The sequence below is a fragment of the Lissotriton vulgaris genome, chromosome 11 (genome assembly GCF_964263255.1).
Source record: "Lissotriton vulgaris chromosome 11, aLisVul1.2, whole genome shotgun sequence".
Lineage (NCBI taxonomy): Eukaryota > Metazoa > Chordata > Amphibia > Caudata > Salamandridae > Lissotriton > Lissotriton vulgaris.
In genome coordinates this window covers 668,744,473-668,772,286 of record NC_141699.1, presented here as the reverse complement: position 1 = coordinate 668,772,286, position 27,814 = coordinate 668,744,473, and the positions used below count along the sequence as shown (strand labels likewise).

General features: G+C 44.6%; 1 protein-coding gene across 2 annotated transcripts in view; it reads right to left on the bottom strand.

Moving 5' to 3' along the window:
* Positions 1-16,641: 16,641 nt before the first annotated feature.
* LOC147683309 (nuclear body protein SP140-like protein) overlaps positions 16,642-27,814 on the bottom strand; it is a 768,218-nt gene continuing 757,045 nt past the window's right edge. For both annotated transcript variants that reach the window (XM_086943760.1, XM_086943761.1), the window contains exon 17: positions 16,642-18,081. In XM_086943760.1, the coding sequence (XP_086799886.1) occupies positions 17,983-18,081 (99 nt within the window). In that variant the 3' untranslated portion in view covers positions 16,642-17,982. The remainder of the gene's footprint in view (positions 18,082-27,814) is intronic.

Below are 27,814 nucleotides of genomic sequence, written 5' to 3'. Positions count from 1 at the left end.
GGACTTAATTGGTTTTCAGATGTTGCTGTTTATAGGTCTCGAAGAGACATGCGGTGTTTAATCTGTTGGCTTCAGCCCACCCTCAGGCTCTCTATTTGCTCGCTCCACCATCTATCTCATATTCTTTGAGCCATTTGTTCCTAACATGCATGGTCATGCCTTGTTTGTGTTTAGCCCTCCCCCTGAGCATGGACCAAGTACTTGTAAAGATACACTGCTGCCTTTTTTATGACCATTTTAGGACCTATGTTTTTATTTCTTTTTCAGAACTCTACACAGTGCTCATGCTTTTATCAGCTCCATCTGCCCCGTCCACAGATCATCCCCTCCCGTCACTGCTTCTCCCTTTGTTGCTGCATCTCCTTCCTCCCGTCTCTACTTGCTCCCTCGCACCTCCCGGTGCTTGCCCCATCCGCAAATCACCCACCTCCCGTTACTGCTTCAACCACATTGTAGTATGTTTTCTTCTAGTGAGTGGTGGTGTTCTGCCTTTTAATGTCCTGTTAATGTATAGCTGTTGTGCTGATTAGAGAATGCGTGCATGGCTGCTGTTACGTGGTACACATGTATTCTCTGTTTATTTTCTGCACTTGTGGTTACTAGGTGTGTGTCTTTCGGCAATGGTGTTTATAGCTGGAAAATCAGACCTCAAGTGAAACAGATGTGCATTATCACAGGGCATGTCAGAGCTTCTAAAGTGCCTGTGTTTTCTGCTGTAATTGCATAGCCACATTTCTCCTGTGCAAAATGATTGAACTGTTAGTGTCTCACCTTGCTGCTTCTCATTTCATAGGGTGGGACTCTATTTCTTCAAATTCCTCCCATCGGGGCACTTTCTTACTTTTTCTGCATTTACTGGAGGGTTTCTGTGCGCCATTGTTGCTTAACTTGAATTCTGTTCAAAGGAGTCAGGCTGAGTTTTGATATGTTATGTTATGTTACCTGTTTTGTAGAGCGCAACAGCTGCCCCAGCGATGGGGCGTCCCGGCGCTAGAACCGTAACACAATCTGCTGGATACGAAAGAGGGACCTACGGGGAGGGTATCATCAAGGTCTGCCTGCCCCTCAGTGTCCATGGCAAAAGTAGTATTTTAATGGGTTGTATGACGATACCCGCATGTGATTACATCGCATGCCTTAACAACGCGGTCTTTACCACAACCGCGTCTTTACCTCGCATGCCTTTACAACAAATTTCGTTGTGAAGTCATGATTGGTAAAGGCATATTCATGGTAAAAGTTTCAACCCAGCCCCCTGCCCTGAGCCGTAAAACCCAGCCCCCAGTCTAGAAACCTACCCCAACCACTTCCCTAAAAACATCCCAGCCCCTCACCCTGAGCCCTAAAACCGACCCCAGCCCTAAACGCTACCCTGATCCCAGCCCTAAAATCATCCCAGCCCCCGTCCTGACCCCTAAAACCAGCCTCCCCGCCCTAAAAACAGCCCAGCCCCCTGCCCTGAGCCCTAAAACCGCCTGAGTCCTAAAAACTACCTCGACCACCAGACCTGAGCCCTAAAACCTGGTACCTAGCCCTAAAAACGACCCGAGCCCAGCCTTGCCCAGAAAACTACTCACCAAGCCGAGCCCTGATCCTTCCAGTTCCTCAGCATCTTGTCCGGGCAGGAAGTATCTCGAAGTCTCCAACACCTCTCACCACTCGCCCATTCACTCCGAGTCTAGAGTGCTGACTGCCTTTACCATGCATATGCCTTTACAATGAAAATCGATGTAAAAGCATGCGTGGTAACAGAATGTGTGTGGTAAAGGCAAGCGTGGTTCAGACCATGTGGTTAATGGTGTATCCCATTTCAATGTGGTTACCAGTGCAATGTATATCCTCATCTTCACTCCTGTATTCTTTCCAATCTTTGTGCAGTTTTATAAAGTGCCAACACCACCCGAAGGTAGTGGAGCACTTTACATTAGCTCCAGTTCCATTTTTGTGCAGTTTTAGACAGCACCAACACCACCCAAATGTATTGAAGTGCTTATATTAGCACCAGTTCCTTTACACAAGGGTTCATCTATTTTTGTAGGCATAGAAAGATTAAGTGATTTGACCATAATCAAGGATGTTCAGCTGACGACTAAACTCAAACCTGGTTTCCCATCTCCGTAGTCTGCAGCAGTGACCCTTACACCGCAACCTCTCCCAAGAAGACGCCAGATCATCTCCCAAGCCTTGGCCTCAGTTCCCCATTTTGTGATTATGGCCAAATCCCTTAGGGACATATGTATGAGCCCTCTGTGCCGCCTGAGTGTCACTTTTTGGAACACTCTGGCAACGCACACTACAAACTCTTATTTATAAGGTCACGCAAAGACACTTTGCCTGGCTTTGAATGGCCTCATAGATCTGGACTAAGGCAAAGCAGCGCAACTTGCTACGCTGCCTTACTCGGCACCCATGGATTTGAACTCTTCCCCAGATTTACAAAACCATGTAAACCTGGGAATGCACCAAAACCTTACACCTCCCCATGGAAGGTGCGATGAGGAGAAATAACTTGTTTTTCTTCTTGTATTTTTCTCTTCCCAAGTGTGCTACATTCTGCAGCACACATAGAAAGAGGAAAAAGCCTCCCCGGACTGTTTTTGTGCAGGAAAGTGCTCCTTTCCGCACAAAAAATCCTGACGACATCACAGGCATCCTTCTGCCATGGTGCAAGGGTGCCTGCACTGGCGCTAGGCTGCAAAAACAGCACCAGCACGGGGGGAAAGGACGAGAATGCACCATATTGTATAAATACAGTGCATTCCTGCCCTTTCACTTTGACGTAGGGCAGTGCAGTAAAGTGACTTGCTGCACTGTCCTACACCAAAACCCCACAAATGAGGTCCTTAATCTCCCTGTGGAAGACGGCATTTGTTGTTGGTTGTCCATCCACCTTCTGCCCATCACTGCTTGCCCCTTCCGAACGCCAATGCACAGATCCCCTCCTTCCCTGACTCTGCTTTTCACATTTTTTAACACCACCCAAAGGTATTGGAGTGATTTACATTAGCACCAGTTACTTTGCACAAGGATACATTCATTTTTGTAGGCATGAAGACATTAAGTGATATGCCCAGAATCAAGGATGTTAAGCGATGTTGAAACTCAAACCCAATTTCCCAGCTCCATAGTTGGCATGTCTGGCCCTTCCACCACATCCTCTCCCACAAGGATGCCACATTGTCTCTCTAAACTTGGCCTGAGTTCCACATTTTAATGATTACTGGCAAATGGCTTAATCGCTCTGTGGCTGTCCGCATTTGCTCTTGGTTACCTGTCCACCCCCTCCCTGCGCTGCTTGCCCCCACTGAACTCTATTCTACAGAGCCCTTCCTCCACCGATTCTGCTTTCACATTTGTTTTGTGCAGTTTTATTTATCACCAACACCACCCAAACTTATTGGAGCGTGTTACATTAACACCAGTTACTTTTCACAAGGACACCATAAACGGGCAAATCCCTTAATCTACCCGTGGCAGCATGCATTTGCTGTTGGTTACCTGTCGACCTTCTGCCTGTCGCGGCTTGCCTACGCTGGACTCCAATTTCTCAGATCTCCACTTCCCCCAGATCCCCTCCTCCCGGAATCTTCTTTTCACATTGGATATTTTTGTGCAGTTTGATGTAGCACCAACACCAAGCAAAGGTATTGATATGCTTTACATAAGCACCAGTTACTTTTTTGTGTGCAGTTTTATATACTTCCAAACACTACCCGATGGTATTGGAGCAATTTACGTTAGCTCCAGTTACTTTACACAATTAAACTTTCATTTTTGTAGGCACAGGGGGATTAAGTGATTTGCACAGAATCAAGGATCTTAAGCCGACACCAAAAGTCAAACCCAGTTTCCCAGCTCCATAGTTGGCATCTCTGGCGCTTTAGCCAAATCCTCTCCCAAGAAAACACCACATCACCTCTCAAGCCATACTTCCACATTTTGTGATTACGGGCAAATCACTTAATCTCCCTCTGGCTGTCCACATTTGCTGTTGGTATCCCATCAACCTCCTGCCCATCACTGCTTGCCCCTGCTGAACTCCATTGCACAGACTCCCTCTTCCATCAACGCTGTTTTTCATTTTTTTTGTGTGCAGATTTATGTAGCGTTATATTTGCCATTAAGTGGGTGAAAGCTGTGACTTCATCTTTGTCGTGTATTTATGTTATCCGCAGAGGCCTAGCGGTAGGGCCCTGTGCTGTACAGCATACACTGATGCCAAACATTCTACCTCTTCCACTCTCCTACTGTTTTTCTAAACCCTGCTCACAAATCAAAATAATTTGCCTGAACCCTTCAACTGTCCTTGTGAGTGCTGCTCCCTAGTTTAAAATGTGTTTCAGTTTATGAAAAAATAAGAAATCGGAGATTACGTGTTTGCAAGACGCAGATGGTGTGCCTGGTTAGCTAAGTGCCAGTAATGTGTAGCATGAACACATTGCTTACCAGGCATTAGCCACTGTACGGCCGAATATGCATGGCAGTATGTTTTTTTTGTTTTTGTGTTGTAATTCTTTATGGAAATCGAGATCACATAACATGTGCACAGGTAGAAACAAAATACTATATGCAGTACATTTCATTGGGGAGGAGAGGGGGAAGAATAGAGGGAAGGTGGGGGAGGAGGGATCAAGGGGAGAGTTCACATAATGCACACAATACTGACTTTCCCTGCACTGTATGTTCCTTCAGGTGTCAGTTGACAGTGAGCCACTGTCTCCGGTAAGGGGGGTGGGGCCCTGGTCAGTTGGCAGCAAGAAGAGGGAAGGGGGGGGGGGGGATATGCCCCTGGGTGGATTTTGTTTTATATATTTTTATAATTTGTTTTCGCGAGGTTAAGTAGCAGATCAAGACAGAAACTATGCAACACTGTAACTCCAATTTAAGGGTATGTCTGTTCATTGTGTGTGTGAGTGAGGACCTGTAAACCATACTCTCATTCACAAATGCATACCTCTCATCTTGCAAATCAGCTTGGAGGTTGAAAGACACGCCCAATGACATCACAGGATCATTGGCCCAGTGACATATCAGAAAGTGATGTCACGCGACCCATGGCATCGAAGGACGTGATTATGTTGCCTCGGCCTCATCACAGAAAGTGAAATGATAACTCATCATTACTTAACCGCCCCCTTCATTAATGAACAGGCAGGTAAATAGCTTATGGTCGGTCCTCTGCACAGACTGTACACTGGCATTGCAGCTTAGACTTAGACATTTCTGACTGTCTTTGTTTACTGAGCCTTCTGCATGTTTTCATTGCCATTTATCGTCTTATCGTCCAGAGTTGCATAGATGTCGGGGTTTATCTCCTTCAAGCGCCATCTGTGCCAGACTCTGTTTCAACATTTCTTACCCTGCTCTACAGCTTCCCTCCATCCTTCTCTAGCGCCACTTTTCCTAGTCTCCCCACCTTAGCCAAAATTAGTCAACCCTCTTTGTCTTTGAACTTGTGCTTTTTCCATGTTCCATGCGCCTAGTCTCTCTCCCTCACTCCTGTGTCCAGATCACCAGATTGTATATTGCGGTACCACAAATGTTCCTAGGTAATCAATTTGAGAAAAAAAGCAGGCAAGCATTACTACTGATTTAAGGCCTTAAATGGACCATTATTACAGTGCACCAGAGATTAGCTCCATCAAAAATGTATCTCATCATAATGAACACAGCTCCAGCTGTGTTCTAATTTTGCTAATGACAGACAAGTATTATAGATCATTGAAATATCACGCCCAAGCTGACCTGCCATAAGTAACAAGAATTAGCAAAGCCAACAGGTTTTGCCTATGCGAGGTCTGTTGGCTTTGTCAGTGTTTTTTTCAACATGTTGCAAAGCAGCGCGGGCTGCTGTACAACATGACTGAAAGTAAAGAAAAATACATCACTATGAAGTGTTCAATGCTGGCTGTGTAATAGCGTTTTTCTTTTTCTTTACTTTATGGTATGTTGCACAGCATCCCACGCTGCTAAGCAGCATGTTTAAAAAACACTGACAAAGCAAGTCAATAGATCTCTCATAGGCGCAACCTATTGGCTTTGCCAGTGCTTGTTAATAAATGTGATTTTGAGCCTGGCACGCCCAGTCGTAACACTCGCGCTCTCAGGCTGTTGGTGGCAATTAAATAGAAACATAATCTTTCCATAATATTTCTCTCTCCTTACTTCACCTCTTCTACTTTAACCCTCTCTCTAAACCTCTCTATCCATCACTGCTTCTATATGTACCTTCATTCTTTCTCCGTCTCAGCTCTTTCCCAATATACCCAGTTCATGTCACTCACTTTCACCTCTTTCTTGCCCCTCTATCACCAACTGTGCCTACAGCTAAATCGTTCCCTCTCGTTCCACTCTCTATCTCATTCCTCTCTTTGCACTTCACTTGGCTTTTTCTACCTGACATCCTTATATCTCTCCACCATCTACTTCACCTGTACCAGATCTCATCTCTGTCTTTAGAATGTGCATTTGTAAAGAGCATGCTCACCCAAGGATATCTTGGCAGTGGATAACAGATGTTTATTGTTATCTAACTCAATGGTACTCATTTTTTTTTACCTCGGAAGGATAAAAGGCTGAGTGGACCTACCTGGATTCGAATGAGTGGACCTACCTGGATTCGAACCTGTGTCCATGAGGTCGAACATAGGAGGGTCCTACAGTGAATGCATTAGTCCACTAAGCCACCTGACCAAGCTCTCACCTCTTTCTCTCTCTCTCTCTATGTCTCTACTGCCTTACCTCTCTCTACGTCAACACTCTCCCTGACGCCTCTATCTCATTTATTTTTTCTACCTCACATGTCCACGACTACCTCAGCACTCTCACACCACCACTCTCTCTCACAACCTATATCTTAATTTACCTCACCATTAGTTCATTACTTAATTTCTCCACCTCCACTTCTCTCACCCTACCTGTTCCCATTCCTTCACCTTTCTAAATATCTTAATCCTTTCTGGCTTTTCGTATTTCTTTACCTCTACATCTATCCATTTCAACTAACCCATCCACCTCCATCTCTCTCTACCTTTTTCTTGATAGATCTCTCTACTCCACCATCTCCCCATCACACAAATCTCTACCTCTGTACAAACCTCACCTCTTGTTCTTAATTTCATGTGTTTGTCAACTTTCTCTTCTTGCTCTACATCACATTTCTCTTTCTACTCTGCACCCCTTTCTCTACTTCCCCTATCTTTTTGGATTCCCCACTACTGTTTTTACCTGGCCCATCAATCCGTTTAGATTCTCTATCGGAATGTGCTAGGGTTCACAATACCCTATCACGGTATGTCCAATGCTCCAATTAGGCTCTCTGGGGTGGTGTACTTGGGGAGAATATCTCAATTATGAGGCACCAGTCTACGACATCTGGACACCTGCCAGCTAAAACATGGGCAATAACATGGTTCTGACCAGGTAGGCATCAGAGTATTTGTGAGGGCAACATTAAACGGGAGCAACAGTTCAGATGTTGACAGACCGTAGAATTTCTGTCAAAACATTTGTTTTAGTTTCAATGGACAACAGCTGTAATTCTCGTACCTGTCTTTCCTTTGAGCCACCACTAAAAACAAGTCACTTTCTTCAGTTAGTGGCCCATGTTGTTAGTCAAGCTCTGTCTCAAGGAAGTTATAAAGGCTACAGGCATTTTGTAAATCAATGGGTAAGCAATCAGGAGTGTAATGATCAATCAATCAATCAACTACTCACCCATGAGTGTATTAAGGCTGAGTGGGGTGGGGGTCTGTGGTTAAGTCAAGAGCCAGGTCTTGAGGTCCGTCCTGAATTGCAGCAGCGATGGTGATTGCCAGAGGTGAAGAGGCAGGGAGTTCTAGGTCTTCGCAGCGAGGTAGAGAAGGATCTTACCCCAGCTGTGGTCTTGCAGATCCGTGGGATGATGGCCAGGGTCGGTTGGGTGGAGAGGAGATGTCTGGTGGGAGTGTAGAAGGAGAGGGGCAGCGAGCCATCCTCCTCACAATCACCATCTTCAATATCCTGAGTTGCCCCCTGCTCTGGCACAGGGTAAGTATAAGAGCCTAAAAGAGTAAGAGCTTCATGATGGCTGCTACATGGTAGAGGTACAGGTTTGAGCCAGGGTGCATGACAACAGGTTGCGCTTTTGCAATCTCATAGTGCAACATTGGTTGAGTTTGAGCTGATGCTATTTATGGATCTGACATGGGCATTGGTCTGGATCCTCCAGTGGTGTCAGTTGTGTCAGAACCACATCAGCAGGAACTGGTGTGGATCTTAGGGCTTGGGACATATGGCACCACAGAGGAACCTACTGGCAGTAATTAAACTGGAGGTCGCTGCAATCCTTTTGGACTCCAAGGCACGCCAGAGGTGCACTAAAAATTTGAAGTAACCTTCAGTAATGCCTTATCATTCATCCTGGGCTCCTCACCCTCCGCCTGGGACGACTCCTGGTGGCCTCCCGCCCTGGGCACCGCACCCAAACCGACAGACCATGCACGAAACCTGGGCTTCACCCTGGACTCCTCCCTCTCCATGACCAGGCAAGTCAACAGCGTCTCCTCGGCGTGCTTCAACATCCTACGCATGCTACGGAAGATCTTCTGGTGGATCCCCACAGAGACCAGGAAGACCGTCACCCAGGCCCTCGTCACCAGCCGACTAGACTACGGCAACGCCCTCTACGCCGGGACCACCGTCAAGCTCCAGAAGAGACTCCAGCGGATCCAAAACGCCTCAGCCAGACTCATCCTCGACATCCCACGTTCCAGCCACATCTCCGGACATCTGAGAGACCTTCACTGGCTCCCCGTCAACAAAAGAATCACCTTCCGCCTCCTCACCCACGCACACAAAGCCCTACACGACCAAGGCCCGAGCTACCTCAACAGCCGAGTCAACTTCTACGCTCCCAAACGCCACCTCCGATCAGCCAACCACGCCATCGCCGCCGTCCCCCGCATCCGAAGAGCGACTACAGGAGGAAGGTCCTTCTCCTACCTGGCCGCCAAGACCTGGAACTCCCTCCCGTCCGACCTGCGCCTGACCCAAGACCACCTCTCCTTCAGGAAGAAGCTGAAAACCTGGCTGTTCGAGCAGTAGCGGCACCCCCCCCCCCCCCAGCGCCTTGAGACCCTACGGGTATGTAGCGCGCTTTATAAGTGTATCTGATTGATTGATTGATTGATCAGGTAGAGAGACTATCTAGCCACAAATTCCTCACTTTAGAATTATCCCCGGGCATCAGACAGTACCCCTGCTCACCTGTAGGTGGTGTCGATCGTCTCGTCAGAAGTGACATGCGTGGTGCCTATATAGTCACCACTCCTAGCACTCTGAGGACAGTTTCTCATTTCGACTGTCCACACCAGAAGCGTGGCACCACGAAGAACACTGACCACTGGTTTTGAAAACTAGAGCCCTGAAAGGGGAAAATCCCTGTACCTAGAAATCTGTTTGCAGAGCGGAGAGGATGGGTGGTTTGGTATGGAATCTGCAGGTAGACAAAGTTTCTACCAGATAAGGCATTACCAAAGGTAAGTCATTTTTTCATCTGATAAAGACTTCTAGTCGCAGATTCCTTATCTTAAAATAGATACCCAAGCAATACCTCCACGGAGGTGAATCTGTGAAACAATTGCATAACAAAAAGTCCTGCAGGATCGTATGGGCAAAGTGCTCGTCCTGACGGTCCTGACCATCCAGCCAGTAGTATTTTGTGAATGTGTGTAGAGAGGCTCATGTTGCTACCTGGTAGGTGTCCTGGACTAGGACTCTGGGTGGTAACACATGCTAATGCTGTGGTCCCAGCCATGACTCTGGTGAACTGAGCAAGCAAGCCCTCAGGGGGTTACTTTTTGGTGAACTGAGCAAGCAAGTCCTCAGGGGGTTACTTTTTGTCCAATTCATAGCAAATTTTAATGTAGAGCATGATCCATCTGGATATGGTTTCTCTTCTTTCCTTTTTCACTCTGACATACCCCATGAAGAGTTGGTCTTCCACCTGGGACTCTCTCATGTGGTGGAGGTAGAATGACAATGCTCTTTTTGGGTTCAGTCGATAAAGTGGCTCTTGTTTTTCTGTACACCATGCCACAAACTTGCCCCAATCGCAGACGCATACCATTTTGGGAGAGGGATGCCTGACTGCCACAATAAAATTCTAGACTTCGAGTGGAAGGTCAAAAGCTAGCAACTGTCGTTGCTCAACCTCCACACAAGAAGGCAGAGCAGTGACATGTTCAGGTGGGGACTCTTCCCTGCTGCTGCAACAGAAGATCCTCCCAAAGGTGCAGCCTGATCGGAGGACCGATGGCCATGCTTAACAGCTCAGGATACCAAATCCTCAGAGCCCAGTATGGAGCCACAAGAATTACTTGGGCCCAATCGTACCAGATCTTCTTGGGAGCTCCGGGCAGGAGTGGTATGAATGGAAAGGCATTCAGGAAGACTCCGCTTCACTTGAGATGAAAATCTTGTATGAGCAAGAGCCATCTTGGAAACTCCAGCGTGCAAAACTTCTGACATTGTGCGTTATCGGCAGTGCCAAACAGATCTAACGAAGACTCTCTCCACTGCAAAATGAGACGACTTGCACCACCTCCAGATAGAGGCGTCTCTCTTGATCGTCTAGGCATCTTCCACTGAATGTGTCCACCCTGGCGTTCAGAGAGCCCCCCAAGTGTTGAAAAACCAGGGAAATGCCCTGATGTTACAACCATGTCCAGAGTTGCAGCCTCTTGACAACAGGTCCACCACCCCACCATGCCCTTGTTGTTGCAATACCACATGGCAGTGGTGTTGCCCGTCAACACCCGCACTAGACTTGATGGAGGGTAGAAAGGTTTTCAATGCCATCTGGACTTCCGGAGCTCCAGAAGGTTGATGAGTAGCCAGTATGTCGCTGGAGACCAGAGGACTTTGATCTCCACCTCTCCCAAATTGCCGCCCCATCCTAGAAGTGACTCATCCATCACCACTGTCAGATCTGGTTGGAGAAGGGGTCTGCCTTTGAATCAATCATAGTTTGTTAAAAACCACTGCAGATCTTGTGCAGTTCCCTCTAAGATCTGGGTCATGTTGGAGACATTCCACTGATGTTGTGCCCATTGGAACTTCAGGTACCACTGCAGAGCCCGCGTATCCCAGCTGATATGCGTCACAAGCAAGATTCAGGAGTCTGTGAGGCCAATCAGCCTTAGAGTCAGTCTCACTGAAATTCAGGATAGAGGCTGAAATATCAGTATCATAGCCTGAATATCCTGTGCTTGCCGTTCAGGAAGATAAGTCCGAACTGCACCATGTCCAGAACGACTCCATCCAACATCCTGGGGCTAGTCTGCCTTCAATAGCCAGTATTTGAGATAGGGGAAAATTGGCACCTTTGATCTACACAGATGAGCTGCGACCACCACCGTCACCAACTTCGCCGGAGTGGCACCGATGAGGCCAAAAGGGAGCACGGAAAACTGAAAGTGCTTGTGGCTCTCCGCGAACCACACGTAATGTATGTGGGCAGGCAGGACGTGAATGCGGAAGTAAGTCCAAAGCTACCATTCAGGTTGCCGGGTCCAGGGCAGAAAGGACTTGAGTGAGCATGAGCATTTTGAATCTCTCCTTCTTGAGAAAGATATTGAGGGAGTGCAGGTATAGGATAGTACAAAGGCCTCTGCCCTTTTTGGGCTCCAGAAAGTAGAGTTAATTGGGGGAGACCTGAAGGGGAGGGAGAATCCCCTTTGGGCAATTTGTAGAACCCATTGGTCTGAAGTTATAGACCTCCAGTAGAGCAGGTGATGGTGTATCCTGCCTCGCACTGGGTGCCCACAATTGTAAGAGGGCAAGCTATAAGGGTTAGGAGGCTGTGACTGCTGGGGCGTGGTGGACTGGCCCAGACTCTGGCTACCCGACCAACGCAGAGGTTGGGAAGCTTGTATGCCACGGCAGTTGGGAGGGTAAAGACGCAGCTGGAAACCCCTTCTTTGGCCACAAAAGGGTAAAAGGGGTATTGGGGTGGTGAGGGGCCATAGAAAGGCCCAAGGACCTGAACATAGCCCTGCTGTCCTTAAGGAAGTGCTCCAGTGCTGAATCCTCCTTGTCTCCAAAAAGATGAGAGCCATCAAAGGGCATGTACATAGGCAATGTTTGGACCCCCCCATAAAAGCCAATTGTCCTCGCCAGGTGTGGTGCCATAAGGCCACTCTCAATGAAATCGCTCTCCGCAGCGAGTCGTTGTATACAGTCCACACCTGATCGTGAGCTTAGCTGTGTCTCTCCCGTCAGCAACAGCCTGGTAGAGTACAGGCCAGGACTCCTCCGGGACTATTAGAAGCACCTGCACAACTGACTCCCATACAGTATGGGAGTAACGGCCCAAAGGGTGGTAACAGTCTAACGTGCCAGGCTGGTGGAAGAAAACACCTAAGGAGACCAGCCTCTTGGTTTCCCTATCCAGGGGCAGTAGGGAATGCACCAGGATTTACACTGGGGGCAGAGACTTATACTACCAAGATCTCTGAGGTGGGGTATTTTGTGAGGAATTTGAGGTCCCCTGGGGTGGTTGCAGAGGTGGCGGGCAATCGTCCTGTTCAGAGGAGCCCCCATGATGGGCTTGGACCAGATCCCAAGCAGGACGTCAGTAAGGGCTTCATTGCATGGGAGAGCGTTTTTTTTCCAGGCGATACTTGGGGCAGAAGCAGCTCTGTCAAGATGTTCGTCTCGACTGCCACAGAGGGCAGGCTAAGGAACACGACCTCGGCTGCCTTTCTCACCACCATTACAAAGGACGGTCCCTCCTCTACAGCCACGGTAGGCGGAGAAAGCATGCCAGTATCTGGAGAAGTGTCCAGCCCACTGGTCTCTGCCAAGTCCTCACTCCAGTCCATTTGTGGATCTAAAGACTTTATTCTTGAGAGCCCAGAAAACCCTCCTAATCTTTCCGGAGTTGTAGCCCATCGGAAAAGGGCTTAGGCACTGGCCTGGAAGCTATGACTCAAGTCTGCTCCATGTTGGTTTTGAGCATCAGAATGGGGACGGCGACACCATTAGAGCTGGGGGCATTGGCATCAGAGAAGGTCGAAGTGGTACAACTGGCGCAAGTCCATATCTATCCCTGGGTCCAAGAGGTTCAACGGGCACCGGAGCAGCCGGCGTGGAACCAGTAGAGGCTCCTTCTGAACCCATTGGGGCCTGGAGGCATACAAGCGGGAATGGGCTGCTAAAATATAAGGCGCATGGCCATTTAAAACTCCTGGAGTTGAGCGGGGAACGCTCCTGCTCCTGGAAACTCAGGAAAGCACAGAGCCAACCCAGACTCTGGCTCAACCGTGGAACCAGGCCTCAGATGTCAACACTCCCTCATCTCGTTGGAAAGGCGAAATCAAAGACTGCTTCAACTACTTTTCTTCTTTTTGTGATACTAACCCAAGTGGCCCTTGGAATGTGAGGAGGATCTGGGGCTCTGTGACCAATACCAGGACCTTCCTCTTATGTGCTGGAGATCGTAGCGTTGTTGCTCGACAGTCAGCAAGAAGCTTGAGGGACTGCTCCCTTAAGGTCTTGGGGTGCTTGGTGCGGCAATCAGTGCAGATGATCGTGTCATGGTTGCGATCCAGGCACAAGAGGCAAACAAGATGCAAGCCCATAACCAACATCTGTTGATGACAAGTGCAGCAGGGCTTGAAGTCCATCTTCCTAGTGGACTTCCCTGCAACCCTAGGAGAAGAATGCTCAAACACCTTTGACAAAATGTAAAAAAACCTCAGTCAAAAAGTGACTGCTGGGTTAGCTCTCTCCATATCTGTGCTGACTGGAGCGGAAAGAAAAGAACTGACGTCAGTGTGCTGGGATTGCGCCTATATTGGCACTACACATGTCACTTCCAACGTGGACAATACCCACGAGGCCACGCAGAGCTGATCGATGCCACCTACCCGAGTGGAGGGGTACTGCTCACAAAAAAGTTTCGGATGCAGTCTGACTCCTGGGGATAATTCTAAGATAAGCAATCTGCAGCTAGAAGTCTGTATCAGATGCAAGGCTTCTTTAAAAACCTCGATCTACTGAAGGGAATGGGCAGTGACTGTGACAGCGCCAGCCACTTGCTGCTGGAGCAGCATCTGTGCGAAGCCCGCAACTTCTTCTCATGTTGGACAGAATAAAACTTTGCCTCCCATTCTCAGATAACAGTGATGACAGCATGCAGGGGTGGTACTTATATGTGGCACTACTCTGTCACTAATGGGCTGGTATGGAGCCAGCGGAGAGTCACATGATGTCTCCCAGGGAGCATGGTAGTACTGCTACAAAATTCTCCAAACCCAGTCTAGTGCCTGGGGGACATTCTATGGAGAGGTATTTGCGGTTAGAAGTATCTCCATCAGAAATGTGTGATTAGATGTGGAGAAGTGTGGCTCAGGGGTTAGAGGCGGCAGACCCGGAAGCTGAGATCGGTCCTGGACCAGGGTTCAATTCCCCGCCTCGGCGGGTCTTGGGCTCAAAAATTCCACGGACTCAATAATTCTCATTACGGTGCGTACTTGACTCACGGGTTCACACTCAGCGACTCTGGGCAATAGCTTGCTTAATCTCCACTACGGCCCTTCGCGGCGGGATGCCTGGCTTTCACCTTGTGGATACCCTGCTGGGGTTATCTCACAGGGGAATACCAGGACGGGTTCCCAAGGCAAGCGCCTTGATGCCTTCGGGTGATACATGCGCTATATAAATCGCAATACATTTACAGATGTGGTGTCACTTCATGGGCTAAGGCTCACATGTTTGTACCTCTGTCCCAATCCTTCTTGTACAAACCACAAGACTCACCTATTCAACTGATACCTGTGTCTGTCACCCAGAATCTTGCAGGAATTGCCTACAGACTATAATGAATGAATGAATATGCGACTTCTAAAGCGCGAACTTAGCCCAAGGGCATCAAGGCGCTGAGACAGACATCCATCAGACAGAACCGAATCCTGCATAAATCGATCTTCAGGGGAACAACCATGTCTTGAGGGCTTTACGGAAAAGTGAATGTTCTTGTTGTCCCGAAAGGGAGTCCAGGAGAGCGTTTCAAACATTTGCAGCTGCAAATGAGAATGTCCTTCCGCCCCATCTCATCTTTTTAACCCTAAGAACCACAAGGAGATTATGTTCACATTATTGTACTAGATAAGTCTACATGTGTTTCATGTCAACTAGGGATGGGTAGAATGTTTCATTCAGCCTGTGGAATTGGCAGAATTTGGTGACTCAGTGTTAATGTTGTAACATGGAATTCTGGCCATATTCTGCCAATCGCTGCATGGCAGAATTTTTCCCGTGAGGCTCCAGAGGCTCCAGAAATGTGAACAGGATTTGACGTCCTTTAGAGCCATTTTCTAATGTGGATAGTCATGGTAAGAGAGCTGCTTCCGAGAAGATTTACTGCTGCTTGAGTAGATTTTGTGCTGTGCTCTCTTGCGCACCGCATTGTGCCATTGCACTGAGTTTTCAGCACTGCTCGCACTACTGGCGCTAAACTGCAGCGTAACATGCACATTTCCTTTAAATGGCAAAACCTCATGGATTCTTGATGATTTTTTATGTAACTCAGCAGCACTCCACAAGTTCCAACCTCCCCTAATGTCAACATAGCCCACCTTGAATGTTGTAAAATAACCTTATCAGTTGACCACAATTGCATCCAGGAATCTCACAAATGTATAAATAGTGTATTGGTGGTCAGTGTTCTGAAGTTTTCAGTTGTTCACTGGCCTCTGGGGGAATGGATCACCTCTGAAAGAGGCATAAGTTATTCAATGATACAAGCAAACATTAATGTTTGGTCTGTTGCCAGTGAGTAACTTTTTGGATCACAAAAATAACCTCCAGTCAGTTGTCCCTCTATTAGGAAACGTTCCAGATAGTTTCCAAAGACACCTTATTCACAGAATATACATAGAGACTGATCCACTTCATTTGTAGGATAAGAATATAAAACAAGTAAAGTACTAGAAGAGGGGAGTCTTCAGTGAGAGAGGTTAAGGAGTGAATAAGTATGGAGACTATGCCATTGCAGGTTCTAATTACATAAATTAGCAAAGAATGGAATGAACAACTTTGTCTTGTTTAAGGAACTCTTATAGATGGAAGCCAAAGAGAGCACATTCACAATGGGTGACAAGAATTGATACATCCAGTCAAAGTCTTTGACATGCATGGCTTTGGATACTAAACTTGCAGATGATGAGATCATACCATGGAGAGTACACAGACGTGAAAGATGATGGAGACTTATATTCTCTGTCTGCACTAGATGTGATTCCCTTCCATAAACAGTACAGCCTGTTTGTGCATTGCAACAGCATCCTTCTACCTCAATCTTGGTTTGACCTCGTACCCTCTGATAGCCCTAGTGTCAGCCGATCAAAGGGTAATACGAAGTTCCCTATCTGACCAGGAACATTCAGGAATGGTGCGATGTGTGACATAAACAAGGCTGGCTTTTTCAGTGCCTTAGGCCATCGACTGCTGCTGCTTTGCAAGGTGGGAATGTGTGATGCCCAATTCATGTCTCTCAAGGCAGGATCAAGTATATATGTCTCCCAAGGGCGGGAGGGTGCAAATTATACTTACACTGTGCCTACTCTTTGTTTTCAGAACAAAATAACTGATGCACCATTCAGAGTACAAATTACTTTATTGTTTGAATATTCACTCGACATGACTGATATTCAATCCAACCTATTATATTATGATAATTGTGCTATATAGAACTCTTTCCCATTGATTATCTATTTGGTATCACAAAATGGAATAGGATCAATTTAAAATAGTTTAAAAAAATATATACAATGAATAAAAAAAGTATAAAAACTGTAACTCCATATACGTTCCGAAGAGATTTCATTGATTTGTGTTCCTATGACAATGACCTGTTTCCTTGTTCCAAATGAAATTTATTTATAGGCTTGTTACGCGCCGGCATCACACCCGAAGGTGTATCTCCGCGCGGTGCTGTGAGGTGAGCAGGTCGAAGAACTCCTCCTAGAATAGTACAGTCTTTAGGCGTTTCCTGAAAACTGAGTGACTCTGGCATTCTCTAAGGGAGAGGGGGAGGTTGTTCCATAGACGTGGCCCCATGATGGAGAGGGCACGGCCTCCCTGTCTGGTCTTGTGGTGTCTAGGAACCAGAAGCAACTGTTGGTTGGAGGACCTGAGGGTGCGGGATGGACGGTGATAAACAAATTTATCAGCCAAGTAGTGTGGTCCCAGATTGTGTAAACTTTTGTGTATCACACAGCTGATCTTGAATTCTACCCGTTTCCGGATAGGAAGCCAATGAAGGGCTTTAAGGAGGGGGAGGGACGGTGTTCTGGGGGGGGTGTTGGTCACCAGCCGTGCTGCGGTGTTCTGCACCACCTGTAGTTTATTGAGCACTCCCTCATTGGCAGCTAGGAGTAAGCCATTACAATGAAATGAAAGAATGGTTGACATGGTCTACATGTGAGCAAAGAAAGTGAATGAATTTGGATGAATATTTGGCCTAGTGGTTATTTTGTTGAGTCTGGACCCTAGATTTATTGACTTTGGGACAATTACTTCATCACCATGTCCTAGATTAATTAATGCATTAAATACGGGAGCCCTTAGAAGCTAGGCAAATGTTGTTATAAAGTGCAATATGAAAAACTAGACATTTACAGGACAGCTTCATTGGGAGGATGGCATAGTGCTGCTACTGAGACAGGCGTATGGAGCATTTGTGTAGAGGGCTGGTGAAAACTACCACATGAGACTCAATAAGTACTAGATTCAAGTTCCCAAACAATCAGTAACAGTGTCATCTTGAGAGAGAAAAAGTGTGAAGATTCATAAAAGTACACCAAATAGAGGTACAACTTTGTCAATATGAAAATTATATGCAAGATTTCCTAGGTGTCAATACATTTTTTTTGTTCAATCCAGAGTAAAGCAGACATTGGTGGAGTGAGAATAGACCTTTCGAAATTGAACACCTTCTCAAGGTGATCCAGGCTTGCTTCGAATACTAAACACTCTTTTAAAATGTTCCTCAAACACCTTGTTTAGCTTCTCTCCAATCTCCAAAATATTTGGGTCCTGTAAAGAAAAGAAGGAAAATCAATATTTTAAACTAACAGGTTATGTGAAAGTATAATCTCACTAGCACAACGGTGCTAACTTTCTCATTTTGCATTTTCATGTTTTTTCATATTGCTTTTGCAAACTTCTTCCATATACTGCTAAAAATCATTTTGTCTGTAAAAATCATTTTGTGTGAATATAAGCAAAAAATCTATTTTGAAGACCTTGTTTTCCTGCATAAAAAAAACTTGTAAATTGCATGAAACATGCTATATTTTTCATAGGATTTCACAAAAGTTACAGCGACAAAATCCTGTGGTTTTTTATAACCCTAACGAGACAACATTATTAGTTACAGAGAATCCAAGGTCAGGGTAAAAAAGAAACGAATTCCGGAATATAACATTTGAGACATAGTAGGCAAAGGCTGTGCCTCAACTCATGGAAAGAATAATATACGCTAGAATGGGCATTGCTCATAGAATCCTGGGGTGCACAGAAAGGAAAATGGAGTCGAAGGTTGGACACACAGCATGGGCCTCGGGCACAAGCCCACCCCTTAGTTCCAGGAGGGCAGGGGAAGCCCAGATTCACCACAGTTTACCTAGCACAAAAGCCCAAATCAATAGAGCTGAGTCTCTAGAACTCAGGTGTTGGGCCCTACTGAGGAAAGAAGAAGGCTGGTTGGCTTTCCTTTGGATGATTTAATCATAAGCAACTAAATAATGTTGAAAATGAAAGTAGCAAAGCAGCCTGAATGAAACTATTGAGAAAAGAATTACAATGTTCACAGGACTTTAAAGCCAATTATTACTATTAACCCATCCAGCGGTTAATTTGTAAAAAATAAAGGGTAGGGGCTCTCACCAGGAGGCAGCTTCAACCCCCCCCCATTTCTACGGTTAGCGCTGCCTACCACAGAACCAACAAACCCTACAAGTGTGGAGAGGATGTAGCTAATGGCCAGAGCTGGCGACTCTGCAGCTGGGGAGCCAGGTTCGAGTCTGGGCGTCGCTCAACATCCTGTGATTCAGGCCAAATCACATAATATATCTGTGCCTACCAAAAACGAATGTGACCTTAACTGGTGCTCAAGCGCTGGTGTTGATGAATGAGTGCCAGTACTGAGTACCAGAAACCACCGGCCCAAATTAAGCACTGATTAAACCTCAATTGAACCACCGTTACTGAGCTGCAACGAGGAGGCAAGGAGAGATAAAGGACTGACACACACCATAGGCAGGAGTGGGGTTACTGTACAACACACACAGTGTCAAGGAAAGACAGAAAGTAAAGACAAATAGAGGGCATCAAGACAATAGGCATACAGCGCAGCAAACAAAAAGGACAAGGAAGGCTTAGGACAGATATTTAGCATAACTACTAACCCTGGGCGTAGTTCGCGAAGTAGCGCTACGCGTAGCTACACAAAGTGCACTTTGCACTACGCGAGATACGCGTAGCACTACGCGAACTGCGTAGTACTCTGTTCGCCATGATTGCACAGTGCCGGATGCTTGTCCGCACTGTGCAATCATTGAAAACGGCATCTTGCACAGTGCAAGCTGTCGTTTGCTGACGCTCGAGTAGATTTTTACTCGAGCGGCAGCTTTCTCAACGAGGACTGGTAGTTTCTCATCGCGAGCAGTCACGAGCATACACGACCACTCGCAATGAGAAACCTGACCTCCCCGCGTTGAGAATCTCGCTGGGAGGTTTATTTACCATGCTCGCGATCGGCAACTTTTTGTTGCTGATCGCGAGCGAGGAAAAAGTCTCGTCTGGATGTCATTTTGCTTGCTCGCGGTCGCCAATTTGACGTTGAGGACCGCGAGCAAGCAAAAAATTACTGCTGCGCTATGCGTGTTTGCACTGTGCTACGTGCAATTAGCGTAGGGCAAAGTAGCGCAAACTTCACAAACTACGCGAGCGTAGCATAGTGCTTTGCCCAGGGTTAATAACTCCTACATAGTTACTGAACAGCAAACAGATAGAAAAAGGAGAGAACTTGGATAGCCTTGACAATAGGTTGAGGGATGAAGTTACTGACACAGAAATGGGCAAGAGGTGCCTCAATAAAGGCAATCAAAGTGACCCAAGATCAAACTATTAGTGCACAGTACACAGAAAAGGACAGGCAACACAAAACATACACTAGGACATTTGGCCACTAGGTCAAGAGTTCACTGTCCATTATAAAGGACTTCGCATAAACAGAAGTGTTAGTGAAGTTAGTGATTCCACAGCAAGAGGGGAATGGGGTGAGTGGATTAAACACATATGTAGGGTTTGTGCTTAGTGCTGGGAGTAGAATGCATTGAGCTTCCTCTGTCCATTCTCTCCCAGAGATTCTAGTGTTGCCAGGTAGCCTTTCTGTTGGGGAATATATTGGTTTAAAGCACTGTAGGGGTTGGAGCTGGATGGAAAGCTGGCTGCGAAATCCGGTCGGCCGTGTAGCTGTTTACAATAAACCTATTTCAATCTACCTTCGCTCAGCGTGATTACTACAAAATATGGCAACGAGTTGGCGACACGGCTGCACCTTGAACCCGAAGTGTGCAGCAACCTTCAAGCCGTCTACTTTTTACTAACTTCCCCGTCCAGGTCCCTATGAGACTTCTATCTACCTGGAAAGCTGTTTTCTCACTCTCGTTACTGCTGTGCTACGTGGTGTGCTGGAGTTCCCAAATCAGCTGTGGCACTAAGCAGGACGTAAATTGGGACGGTACCTGTTATTACACCGGCGATTTCCTTCACTATTCTCCAGCGCTGTGCCTGTTTGCCAGTGAAGATACCAGTTCAGCAGTTTAATTCTCCATTTTGATGGTGTTGTTCCTGCAGTCCTGTATTTTGTGGTGCACTGCGGACCTACACTGGTATCACGAGGCACACCTTGCGGCAGTCAGATGAGATCATTTATACACGCACTCTTCTATAAAACATCTTTCACGTCTTGCCTGGTCAGTGAGTCTGATGGCATCGCAACGTCTTTCTTCAATGTGAAGTCCTCCATGTCTTGCCTGGTCCGTGTGCCTGAGTCTGCCACAGTGTTTTTAGGGTCGAGGGATCCTAGCAGCGAATTCCTTTGTGACGGCAAACAGCTGTTGTATTTTCTCTGCAACCTCTGACGTGGAAGCCTATGACTAGGTGGATCACAGTGATTCGCACCCCATTGTTCCGTACTCGTGTATGACGGCACCCAGCTCCTGGGTCTTCTCTTCAAGCCCTGATACTACTCGCTCTGAGTAGGCGGATCACAGTGATTCGCACACCAAAGTTCTTGTCATGAACGAATCACGTTCTGCAATTTCGTTAAATGGTGTACTGAGTGAGAAAACACATCATGGTGATTTGCACACCTTTTTAGCAAGCAAGAGGATCACAGTGATTTCTAGCACAGTTTTGTGCATTCTTGTTTTCTCTCCCACGCTGCTCAGTGATTCGCACACTTATTCTCTACCACAGTGCAATACTTAGCAAAATTACTCATGTTTGGCCTCTTATAAGTCTTGTATTCATACTGCAAGGTTGTTATAATTTTAGAGGATCTGTTTTTGCTTCTAGTTATTGTTTTTTCTTGGTGCTATGTGTACCATGCAAGCTGTTACACCTCCTCCCTCATTTTGAAACAATCCTGGCGAACCACCTGTTAGGTGGGAGGTATGGTTCTTCGCATTTGAAACCTATCTTGGGGCCATAGGCACTTTGAGATTTAGTGCTGAACGAAAGAAATGTTTATTATTCAATTCTTTGGGTTTTCAGGGGAGGTCTATATGTAAACATTTACCTGAACTGACACACCAGGCTGGTGACAATACAGATAAATACCAAGACATTATTACAAAACATAAGACTAGATTTGACAAACAATCTAGTCTCATGGTCCTTAGACATACATTTTTAAAAAGAAAATAGGGTGATGGAGAAGATATTGATGCTTATATATCAGTGTTATATAGGTTATCATCAGTTAGTCAATTTGAGATGTTCACTGATCAACTGATCAGAGATCAGTTTGTTTGCCAATGTAAAGACAAACAAATCAGACAAAAATGGTTATCTATGAGAAATCCATCACTAGAAAAAACAATCAAAGTGGCAAAAAGTATTGACATTTCTTAAATTTCCTTGAAAGAGTTGGATGATAAAGTTCTTGTTCATAAACCCGTTAATGTTGTTGGGAGTCGAAAGCTGAAACAAAAAGATTTTCGCAGTGGAATGTCGGCCAATGTTAAAGGTAAGAGTCAAGTTCACAGTACCAGTTTAAAAGCAATATGCTTTTGTTGTGGTAATCCTCCACTCCAAAGGGGGAAGATGTCATGCAGCTAATGTGGTGTGCAATTATTGCAGGAAAACTGGACATTTTGCCATGGTGTTTCTAAAGAAAACAATTCAAAAGAAAGTAGTGGCGGTGTGGTGGAATCTGATTATGAATCGGACTCAGAAGTCGTTTCGATTGGGACAGATGTTCAAGTGGGCATGTCGCCTGAAGGAACTGAACCTATTGAGGGTGATCCATCAAAATGTGTTGATCCTATTGTTGAAGTGACTGTTGGGGGTAAAGTCATTAATTTGTTGGTTGATTCTGGTGCCAGGATTACGATGATTACTCAGAAGCTGTTCTAGGAAAGTTGGGGTGATAGAGTACTTATGCCACCAGACAGTTCTCCAGTTTCCTATGAAGGGCGTAGTATTGAACTTGTTGGATACATTGAGGATGTACTCATGTTCAAAGGAAGGAGGATCAAAGCTAAAGTTTATGTTGCTCTCAAAGGTTTGAATATTTTAGGCTGGTTTCATCAAGGGTTGTCCGGTATGGTTCAAAGACCAGGTGCCAAGGAGCAAGTTTTAGTAGTTGGTTGTGATGAGGAAGAGTGCAAGTGGAAGAATTAGTTTCCCTCAGTTTTTGGTGAAGGTTTAGGGAAAATACGTGGTTTCAAACACAAAATTATTGTGAACGATGGTACTTCACCTGTAAAACACAAATTGAGAGGTGTCCCTTTAAGTTTGAGAGAAGACCTGGACCAAGAGCTCAGATCCTTGTGTTATAAGGGGATCATTGAACCCACTGACTCGTCTTTGTGGTTGTCTCCCTTGGTGGTAGCACGCAAGCGGTTTGGAAAATTGCTTGTGTGCGTTGACTTGAGGTCACTAAATAAAGAAATCTGGGTGGATTTACATCCTCTACCCAAGATTTGCGACTTGTTTGCATGTGTCAGAGAATCCAAATATTTCTCAAAGCAAGATTTCGCTAGCGCTGATCATCAGATTGAATTACATCCTGATTTACTTGCTTTTACAGCATTTGTTTCCCCTTTAGGAACCTTTCAGTACAAACAGATGCTGTTCAGTTTGGCATCTGTCGCCTCTGTATTGAGAGTAATGCAGAATTTGTAAGGGCCTGTGGAAGGTGGGTTAGTCTTTCAAGACAATGTTTTGGTTCACACCAAGGATGTTCAGTCACATGATACTATTTTGTTCAGCATCTTGGATATTTTTGAGAAGCATGGTGTTGTGCCTAAGACTGAAAAATGTAAGTTGTTATGTGAACAGGGCATTAGACCTAGGAAAGGACTTTTAGATGTTATTGTTGATGCTACTTTGAATTCCTTGTTTCTTAATTCAGGACTAAACAGTCCTGTAATAGATGCCTACTACAGAGATAATAATCATATATGTGACACGCAAACATTCAATTAACTCAGACTTCCATGGAACCATCAAAAAGAGCACTTACAGTCTAAAATCATATGTACTACGTAGCCGGTAAGTTTTGTGTTGTCAACAAGTTTATTTTTATTATTTATAAAAACAGAACCAAGTATAAAAAGCCTTTCAGTTAAAAACATACACATATATGTATTCCTTTTGGCAAATATTCACATATTCTTATTTGCATCCGTGCACTGTTGGTTTTAAAGCACTATGACAATTCAAAAGTACATTACTTTATAAAAGGAATTTGAGCAAACAGTACATTCAAAAAGATTTTTTTTTAAAACAAGTCGACGCGTTTCGGTGGATCTTTGCTGTGCGCACCACCTTCCTCAGGACAATATTTAAACAGTTCTGTGAAAGCAATTATTAAAAACAGTAAAATCAAACTTTATACTCGGCATACGTTTACAAAAATAACAATATGACCATACATGCTATCAATTTATATACTGGTTGTCCGAATACCATTAACTATTGTAAGCCTGTTGCAAGCAAGAATAGATTGTAGATACAGGACTACTCATTTTCTGTCTTATACATTCCTATACTTCTACTACCCAGTTTCATTGTCTTCTCTAAGCATTACAGTTGAACCTTTCCCTGTGCTAATTTTGTGATCCCAATGTCTTACATGCATTCCCACATTCATACATGTTGTTGCCTGTTCTAGCACAACATATGGTCTATACTAGATTCTTACTAGGGTGGGCCTCATACATATAAAGGTTAAGCACCCACCTTCTAGGTTGTCTTTTATCAGCATAAATCATGAGTCTCTTAATCAATTGAGTCGCTGATTCCATATGGTTATTTAATTCCTGTATCAATAACAGACAGAAGTGTCATAGTTTTGAAGCCTTATTCCCCTTCGGTTCATTGTATTTCTATACATAGTACTTACTAATAAAGAAAATGATGGGTTACAGATCAACGGGATTTCTTATATGTACTAGAAACCTCACGTCCTCATGGTCGATGAATATGTTCTTTAAAATACAAGAGGGCACCTATTAGTAAAGAACATTGAGATGTTTAAGGTGCTGTTCTGGCGATTGAGTCTCCATATTCAACTTATGTTTGATAGTAGTGGTATTTTTCTTACCAATGTTAAAAATGATTTGCAGATGGATGTAAGGTTATTGTATTCCTTTCATCTGAGATCTTGCTGGGGATTACTTCAATCTTCTCCCTTGCAGCATGCAGCTATATCAGATAAAATATTTTATTTAGGGACATACTGCTTTACTCTTGGATCAACTCAGTTATGTTTCTCGAGTGACTGGGCGGTGTTAATACCACTGTTCCATAGACCTTTAATGGTGACACACCAAGGCTCAGGATTAACGTTTATCCACCTGACATACTAGCTACATAGTCACTATTGTCACCCCGTGTTGCTAAAGATTTAATCAGGGTTATTTTCTGCTGGGTCTAATCATTTAGGTGTTGTCTTACAAAGCGCTGGTTAAGTATAAACATTGTTTATCGTGGGCTTGGGTTCGTTCTTTTTCACTCCCTCGTTATTATGTGGATAAAACGATTTAATCAGTGACCTTTATTCTATCGGAGGAACGAGCTACATATTGCTACTGGGAGAAAAACATTGGCTTTTTAAGGTGGCGGAATAACATATCTTTCCCAGTACCTCACTCCCTTACTGTTACTGCAGCTTGCAGAACATGGTCATACTCATTAAGTATACCTCGTGGTATCCTACACTAATTCATTACGAAGAACCCTTCATTATAGGAAAGTCAGAAACCCTTGACGCGACCCACTCTTACCTGGTGCCTCTCTGTATATCATCTCTCGCAAATTCTGATCGGTTGCTCGTCTCATTCGCTTCCTGTTTTTAAAGCGTTCAGGTCCGATCACGTGGTTTCACTTAATCGGCCCCGTTTGTTTCTATATTGAGAACTTTTCGGCCATCTTAGAGTGGTGTTTTGTCTCGCTTCATGTATGGTAATACGTACATCACCTTTAATGTTTAGTTGTACATATTAAGTTTGTTGGGACCTAATATTCGTTGGGAAATGCTATACTGTTTCCTTCAGCGTATATCCAATTATTATAACGCAAAAAAACTTTTTAAATTCACCTATCTCGGACGTCTTATATTCACCAAAACCCCATAAGCGGTGGTGTTTATTATTCTTGTTCACACTTCTGCCGACTCAGGTTACACTAACATTGTGTTTTGAGTTATTTATTTAAGTAATTTTGTATTGATGGACTTCCTAGGCGGAATTCTGAGTCATAACCTTTGAATGTAATTCGGCCTCCTATTTGTTATGCATTTCAGTTACTTATTCATGCTTTGCCTTGCTTTCATCTTGTAGTTCCTCACTCGATGTTTCTGTGGGGGGGGGGGGGGGGGGCACAGTTAGAAATACTGGTAGCCTAAATATTACAGTTTATTTGTATATTCTTTCCCATTCTTCACGATTATTTAATCCATGTGTAAATGTTTTAAATTTACACATGTAAAATTGCTCTCTTATTTTTCTTTAGTTTTCAATATTGCCTCCTCGTTTAGATAATTCTATTTTTTCAATGACACACCATCTGAGGTCTTCTACTTTGTGTTTGTTGTCATACCAGTGTTCAGTGAGGGGAGCATTGCATTTATTGTTTTTTAATGCTGATCTATGTTCATTTAATCGTGTCCGAACTTCTCTGCCTGTCTCCCCTATATATCCTAAGTCACAGGGGCATTGGATGAGATAAATGACATTTTTTGTTCTACAATTGAACATTTCCCTAGCTGTATGTTCAATTTTATTTATTGTTATTTTTTGTCCTGTAATGATCGATTTACAATTAACACAACCACTACATGGGTATGTTCGTATTACTTTTTTGTCGGTGTCTATGCTTTTTTGGTAACTAGTCTTTTTTTCTTTGTACGTTTTTACCAGTCTGTTTCTGATGTTCCAGTTTCTTCTAAAGGAAAACAGGGGTTTTTCCAGAGTTGCCATATTCTTGTCCTGTAACAAACTCCAATTTCTATTAATAATATTTTTAATTTTATTACTTAGTAGGGAGTAATTTGTGACAAAGGTGATTCTGTTCAACTCAGTTTTGCGGCTCTTGTCACTATCAAACAATAAATCACGATTATAATATTTGGCTCCCATAGAATAAAGATCACTGATTAAATCGTTTTATCCACATAATAACGAGGGAGTGAAAAAGAACGAACGCAAGCCCACGATAAACAATGTTTATACTTAACCAGCGCTTTGTAAGACAACACCAAAATGATTAGACCCAGCAGAAAATAACCCTGATTAAATCTTTAGCAACACGGGGTGACAATAGTGACTATGTAGCTAGTATGTCAGGTGGATAAACGTTAATCCTGAGCCTTGGTGTGTCACCATTAAAGATCTATGGAACAGTGGTATTAACACCGCCCAGTCACTCGAGAAACATAACTGAGTTGATCCAAGAGTAAAGCAGTATGTCCCTAATTAAAATATTTTATCTGATATAGCTGCATGCTGCAAGGGAGAAGATTGAAGTAATCCCCAGCAAGATCTCAGATGAAAGGAATACAATAACCTTACCCATCTGCAAATCATTTTTAACATTGGTAAGAAAAATACCACTACTATCAAACATAAGTTAAATATGGAGACTCAATCGCCAGAACAGCACCTTAAACATCTCAATGTTCTTTACTAATAGGTGCCCTCTTGTATTTTAAAGAACATATTCATCGACCATGAGGACGTGAGGTTTCTAGTACATATAAGAAATCCTGTTGATCTGTAACCCTTCATTTTCTTTATTAGTAAGTACTATATATAGAAATACAATGAACCGAAGAGGAATAAGGCTTCAAAACTATGACACTTCTGTCTGTTATTGATACAGGAATTAAATAACCATATGGAATCAGCGACTCAATTGATTAAGAGACTCATGATTTATGCTGATAAAAGACAACCTAGAAGGTGGGTGCTTAACCTTTATATATATGAGGCCCACCCTAGTAAGAATCTAGTATAGACCATATGTTGTGCTA